General features: G+C 49.2%; 1 protein-coding gene across 1 annotated transcript; it reads right to left on the bottom strand.

Moving 5' to 3' along the window:
- Positions 1 to 308: 308 nt before the first annotated feature.
- Positions 309 to 6,163, bottom strand: LOC144161967 (uncharacterized). Its single transcript, XM_077692512.1, has 4 exons — positions 5,959 to 6,163; positions 2,956 to 3,068; positions 1,383 to 1,403; positions 309 to 447 (listed from the first exon to the last, which is right to left on the bottom strand). The coding sequence occupies exons 1-4, from the start codon at positions 6,038 to 6,040 to the stop codon at positions 346 to 348; spliced, it is 318 nt and encodes a 105-aa protein (XP_077548638.1). The 5' UTR covers positions 6,041 to 6,163; the 3' UTR covers positions 309 to 345.
- Between the last annotated feature and the right edge of the window lie 563 nt (positions 6,164 to 6,726).

The raw sequence follows: 6,726 nt of genomic DNA, 5'->3' as shown, positions 1-6,726 counted from the left end.
CTCCCCAGCTAATGAGGCTATGCCCCGCAGGAAACATTTGCTTTTCCAAGCTATACTAACTCCGCGCTCACCGGTTTTGTAGAAACCTCCATACAGAAAGAGCCAACACGAGCGTCCACCACAGGGCACTACGTATTGTGTTCAGTATACCTCACATTTGCTAATTTCTTCGCAACGTGGTTGCATGTCCGTTACATCGGCTAATGGTTATAGGAAGTTCACCCGCTTCCGTGTTTCTCCAAAGAGAATGTCACAAGCGACTGCCCACTGCACGTGTGCTAGAGAACACTCTGGGGAGTGGTTTCCCGTCTTTATTTCCAAGTTTAAGCGACTGAGCCGCAGGTCCTAATCCTCTAGGCGTCGAAGCTTGGCCTGGGCAGCTCTTTGCGCACGGGCAGGAGGCAGGACCGCGGTGGCAACTTGGCTGCTACATGAAGCCGTAGAGCTCTGGAATAAAACGCAATGATAAGTCGCGCGTGTGGCCCAGAATCAACAGTAAAAAATGACACGCACCCTTTTTTATGCCATCGCGCCAAAATAAACTTTTGTGAAGTAAACGTCGCGCACAACTCGGGTGTAAAAGTAAAAGAATGACAATGAAAGGAACTGATGAGTTATACACACGGCACGACTATACCGTCCCATATTTTCCAATTGGAATATGAGCTTGCCTGTCGACGCGTTGCGGTTACGGGCTTAATAAACTTCCGAGCGACGTTTGGCTAAAAATTGCATTTACTCTTCTCTTCCCTCCGTCTTCCCTTGTGCTAAACCGGCCACTTCGGCCGAAAGTGACCATATTATGTAGTGCACAATAACGCAGTGTACCACGTGCGTACAGTGGACTACATTGAAAGTGGTGGAAATGCCTTTCGCTCGTCACTCTTACCTTTGGCAAAAAAAACGTTGTTTTCAAATTATAGTCGCCAAATTTTCTGTGGGTGACTAGTGATTGGTATTATGGGGACGTGCGGCCTGCAGACGCGTTTCACCCTCGTTCTTCTACAAAGCTATACCTAAATGGCGTCACCAAAAATGCGCTGTTTTGCGAATTTACACTTTTCTCTGAGAGGAAAATGTTATAGCAAAAGAAAATCATTGTTACTCGTTAATTTATGCATTAAAGGGATCATTGAAACCAGCATTTGTTATAGATATATGCTGCTTGAGAATTACTGCGAAAGATTCTAGAGGTCCGAGTTTTTACAGACCACCTCTCCTCTTGGGGCATACAACCAAATTATTGTTCGAATAAGGTTCAACACAACTTTGGCAGCCTCAACGACATGAAATCACCTGCGTTAAGAAGAAATCCCCTAGTGTATTTTAAAAATAGTAGAAATGGTTTAAAAGAAACTGTGTTAACGAAGGAAAGTGCTTACCATCCACTTCGTGGTTACCACCTGCAACGAAAAAAAAAGAGAAAGTATTGAGCAAGGAGAGCGTATGGCGTGAAATAGAATAAAACGCCTGCGGACATGGGAACCATTATAGACATTGTTTGGCGCAAACGCTCGTTCCCAGTCGACGCTTCGTTTGTGTCCTTTCAACGCCTTCTCGGTTCACAGCATTATGTCAAAGTAACAAAAATTAGTATCTCATGGGTTTAACGCGGCGAAGATACATCTGGGCTCTCAGGCGCGCCGTATTTTAGGGCTTCGCAATAATTTTTAGTACCTGGGGATTTAAACGTGCTCCGACATCTCGACACATGGGCGTTTTCTCTTTCCACCTCCATCCGAAAAGGAGGCCTCGGTGATCGGGATATAACCCGATTTCTTGGGCCTAGCAGCGCAACGCCTTAGACTCTGCGGCGCATCGGTGGGTATTAAGTGCAGTTAGAACTATTTTCTCAACCACCTGCCTTCATGACATAACCAAGAATACGCAGCCATTATCGGAAACATTAGCAATGCATTAAACGAGATAAGGCGTGCGGATCAGAACAGTGTCCGCCGGCTCAAAAGTTAGAATAAAACGCGCACGTACCCAGTATACTGTCTTTAATCTAGACTGTGGTCATTTCTAGATTTGAAAAACGTGAAATTGACGTTTATGCTTAAAACCAGTGTGTCGAACCGACTAAATCACTAAATCACACTACTACTAAATCACACTACTACAGTCGACTAAATCACAACACGAACCTGTTCGCAAACTTGAACCGGTTCGCGAACCGGTTAGGTGAGTTTTATTGTCAGCGATGTGCGAAAAAAATTTATTGCAAGTGACCATGAAAACAAATACAATTCTGGTGCATTCAAAATACTGATTTTTTTTAATAAAGGTTACCTGCATATATATACCTACCAATAAATATACCTGCGGAAGGGTATATGTAGGGCCGACGGCACGGTGCATCAACTCCAGGTTGCGCGAACATCAAAATAACGTACACAAAAGAAATGATGGGAACCTGTCGACTCACTGCGGTGAATGCCCCAAGTGTGAGCCGTACTTTCGAAACTCTGTGATATTGTTTCACGACTCTGATCAGCGCACGCGTGAGATAGTAGAGGCAGCTTTTCGAAATTCAATTAGGCGATTTCGAGTGTGTCAGTACGGCATCGGTAGCCTTGTCCGATAAGGAGGCAGCGTCCTTAAAAAAGAACTGGTCGCGGTAGTGACTGACACGTGTGGGACAGTGCCAAGCGATTCCGTTATTTTAATCTCTGTATAATCGTAACCATTTCTGTACCTCTTGTATTTTTGCTGCTATATATTTAACCCTGATTCAATAAAATTCAGTTGGAAGAAGCGCTGGTGTCTTCTGTGTCCGTGTGTTGTTCTGCGCTTAAGATGAGCGTTCAAATTAGCCTTGCACGGGGCATTCCCGATTGCGCTCCACGCGAAGGCCTCAGTGCACGTATCAATCTGAGTGCCGCGTTTGTTATCCGTGCTGTACACTCGGTGTGTGTGTGCGTTGACGAAGCACGGGAGACGACAGAGACGCACCTTCGCTGAAGATGAGCATGTAGGCCATGATGCACAGGCCCAGGAAGACGATGACGACCGCTGCGCCGCTGCCGAAGTACACCACGGCGTCCGGGATGATGGGCACCTCGGTTCTGTGCGACAGAATTAGAAATAAAAACACTCTATTTCTAGACTCCCCGGTCTGTAAGACTGTGAGAGAATCTCGTGCCTTTGCCTCACAAACTTGAGGCTCGGCCTGATTCACATGCTTTGCACTGGCTTTAACGCCCGCAAAACGGCGTTTCTCGCGCGCCTCTCGCACTGTGCCAAACTTGTTTCGCGTTCTAGCCGCCTCGGTGGTAACGTGTGCTCACTCGAGCAGCGACTTTGGCTACCTGTCGCTCATTTTATTGTCCACCAGTACTATTCCGTAATCTTTTACTACCTTCTCGGCACTGCACTCGCTGCCAACTTCGTTTTACAACACAGACAATTGGCTACGGGACGCGTTGAGACGCCTCGCGACGGGAGCGTGGGGTGAATGGGTGCGTGGGGAGGGGGGGGGGGGGTGGAGGGGTGTGAGTTGTCGTTGCTCGACTAAACGTTTCCTTCGCAACTTGGTCGGCACCGAGGCGAACGCGCCACCACCGGCGCCAATCTTGCTGCCGGCCGGGCTCTTGCCATCCCTTCCCGCAAGCGCCTTGTTGTTTTGTTTTATGTCGCTGTCCGTCCAAGGATCGACGGCAAACATTTTTGCCCACACGCGCCGTCTAATGCTTAAGGAATCAAAATGGCGTCATATTAAGGGTGGCCCTTTGTCGCATTGCCTTATAAAGGGTTTCGAAGGCTATAGCGAAGCGGGTGACTACCTGTCCAGTTTGAAACGCCCCTCAGTACGTAACCTCTCGCTGCCCATGTTCTTCGCGTGCGAAGGCAGGACTGCAAAAGTGAGGTGGATATCGCTGTTTCCCGCTTTTCTTCGTTGCGCTTTTTCGCTGGCGGCGCGAAAAGTTGATCCGGTATCGATTACATTGTCGTCAGCTCTGAGGAAGCTATACAGCTAAGAATTCGGAATAGGAACGCTGTAAAACACGAGAACGCGTTTAAGTGTTTGCTTTGACGCATGAATGGCAACACTTCCGTAACATCTCCCGGTAAGTCATTCGCTGCGGTTAGAGATTATGCCACATCTGTTACTGATAGCCCACATCGGTGATAATCATATATCTGAGTGATAAGTCTAGCGATGTGCGTCCTGTGCATAGTATACACACGTGTGCTGAAAATTTAAGTGACCGGAAGCAGCAGCTGACCACCAGATTTTCAACGGCATAGCTGTTTAAGCCAAGCGTTATCAGTCCGCCGCACCAAAAACCTTGCTGAGCATGAGGTCCTCTTGCGTATCCTGGTAACCCCAGGAGCAGCTGTGCACAGCGCTCGCTTCGCTAGTCTAGGCATGGCTCCGCCGAGCCTCGCCGGCGCCCTTCAAGCCGTTTCGGCACTGCGCAACACGTTTGCCGTTTCTCCAGTCTTGCACCACTAGTAAAAGCTGCGCCATTTTTACTTTTCAGCGAAAGCAACTGCTGTTGAGCGAGGGCGTGGAGTGCGCCCGTCACCTAAATTAGTTGCTCAGGTACTCGCTTTGTGGCTTCGTACCAGCCTGTAGCAGCACCGCGATCTCTTCTAACCAGCCCCTGGCAACATCTAGTATATACCGTTAACCTCTGATAACCCAACCGCACCATCCGAGGATAGTTTATTCCCCCGGTTTTCGCACGCTACTATTTAGACGAGCTAGAACTGCGGAAACCAAAACTATTGGCTTACGGTTGAGGCCGCAATGTCTTCAGGACCGCTGTGGAAGAAAATACGGGCAGCATGAATTGATATGCGATACCTGTTGCATCGATACGGATGACTCCCCTATCGGATGTAAGGTATTCGAGACCACTAGAAATAATTTCTCCATTGCCCGATGGCACAAAAGCTGGGTTTGTGTTTGCAGGTATTACACACGTAAGTATATACACGTAAGTACTCACACCACGCACCTTAAAGATTACCCTCAAAGCAGTAGCGAGTGCTGGTCCAGGAGGAAAAAGTCATCATACATAAATATAACCATGTTCTGCTGATTTCTGACCATGACAGCACATACTCATCTAAGACATGCATATTCGGAAGGGAAAATTGCTCACAGGAAACAATTTTAAAGTCATTCCACCAAGGTGAATGCGATAGGTATCTTTTAGCCGAGGGACGGGGGGCGCTGCAGGGTTTTCCTTGATTATCTTTTTTTTTTACACGCCAGACCCCCTGGGAGCTGTCTAGGTAACCTTGTTCTCGCGGCATTCATTTGTTCTGCGACCTTGGCCTACAGGCTCCCCACTCCGATGGAACGACAGACGTGATTTCACGAGGTGAGGCCCCTGGAGCTCTCCCACTAATACGCCTACGTGCAGGCGTAAAATGTCGCCCAGTGTCCCAGCCATTCCTCTCAGTACCACTACAACAAATGTTAGGCAACCATTGCTCACGAGTGTTGCACATCCAGGGCGCCCATACCTCCGCACATACACGTGGGCACACTACAATTCCTCCACATGCCTTCTCTTCTTACCTCAACCAATGCGAGCCGTGAAGCCTTCAACGCCCACCATCGATGCGCAGGCGACCAGCACGAAGGAACCACGAAGCCAACGCATAAACCCTCTGTTTATTGCAAAGTGCCTTCTCAGCACCGCAGCACACAAGGCTGACTGGAAAGAGTGAGACATGCCACGAGCAGGCAAGCTAGCTACTCCCCTTTGTTGAGCTCGCGTGCCGTCAGCAATGACCTAAACATCCCGCACACGCGTATCCCGCCCCATCTCCGCGTACAAAGGGCTTCAGCGAGTAGATACAGCGCAGCACCCGTCTCCCTCGTCCTCGCTGTCAGACCTTGTCCCGACGATTCCCAGTTGCGCACCGCGAACCTTCATGGCGATTACCGTTCGCGGCCCATCTGGCGAGCGCGCATGCAGGATGTCTGGAGACGCTCACCAATGTCCGGCACGCTCTCTGGCCGGTGCCGCGTCCCTTCGTAGTAGCCGAAAGGCTTGCTGCCGTCGTCCGAGGTGATCATGGCTGCTGGTCGCTTTCGCCGCTCAGCAGGGCAGCTGCTACCTCCGCTCGGTTCCGCAGCTCGTCTTCCTTGCGCGGAGCTCGAGCTGCGCGGGCTCGCTTGATGATGGCGGTGCTGGTGGGGACGGTGGTGATGATGATGATTATGATGATGACGCCCCCGATGAGTCGTCTGAACACATGCCCACATTGGTCAATTGGAAAGAACGGACTAGAGAACCGCGACAGACAGACAGACAGACAGACAGACAGACAGACAGACAGACAGACAGACAGACAGACAGACAGACAGACAGACAGACAGACAGACAGACAGACAGACAGACAGACAGAGAACTTTATTGAGGCCCAGAAAATTCGTGGCAGTCTTAGTTACAGTGCACCACGAGACGCGAAATTCCCTTCCCTTGTTGGCACAAGCCCTCCGCTTCCTAGATGTTGGCTTTGAACATCCGTTCTATTCTTTTGAGAAACTGCTAAAAGCACTGCCGCTGTGTGGTATCGATAGGCCAGGGATGGAAAGTCGGGTTTTGGCGAGAACGAGCTTGGTTTGAGCACTTGCAGTGGTAAATTTTTTGCAAGACCAACTGAACTTTTTTTTTTGCTCTAAAATGATCTTTTGGCTCAATTCCCCGCATTATTTTTGTAAATAACGGTAATTCGGTGTACTTTAAGTCGGTTTAGGGT

This window comes from Haemaphysalis longicornis, unplaced genomic scaffold, assembly GCF_048455015.1.
Source record: "Haemaphysalis longicornis isolate Haplotype H1 unplaced genomic scaffold, Haemaphysalis longicornis Haplotype H1 scaffold_12, whole genome shotgun sequence".
Lineage (NCBI taxonomy): Eukaryota > Metazoa > Arthropoda > Arachnida > Ixodida > Ixodidae > Haemaphysalis > Haemaphysalis longicornis.
The sequence above is the reverse complement of the archived record's forward strand: the minus strand, read 5'-3'. Positions and strand labels throughout refer to the sequence as shown.

Bases quoted from the DNA above. Each gene is read 5' to 3' on its own strand.
- LOC144161967 (XM_077692512.1), bottom strand. From the start codon at position 6,040: ATGATCACCTCGGACGACGGCAGCAAGCCTTTCGGCTACTACGAAGGG. The intron at 3,069-5,958 runs GTGAGCGTCTCC...TCTGTCGCACAG, and splicing joins AGAGAGCGTGCCGGACATTG to AACCGAGGTGCCCATCATCC. The intron at 1,404-2,955 runs GTGCGTCTCTGT...TTTTCGTTGCAG, and splicing joins CATGCTCATCTTCAGCGAAG to GTGGTAACCACGAAGTGGAT.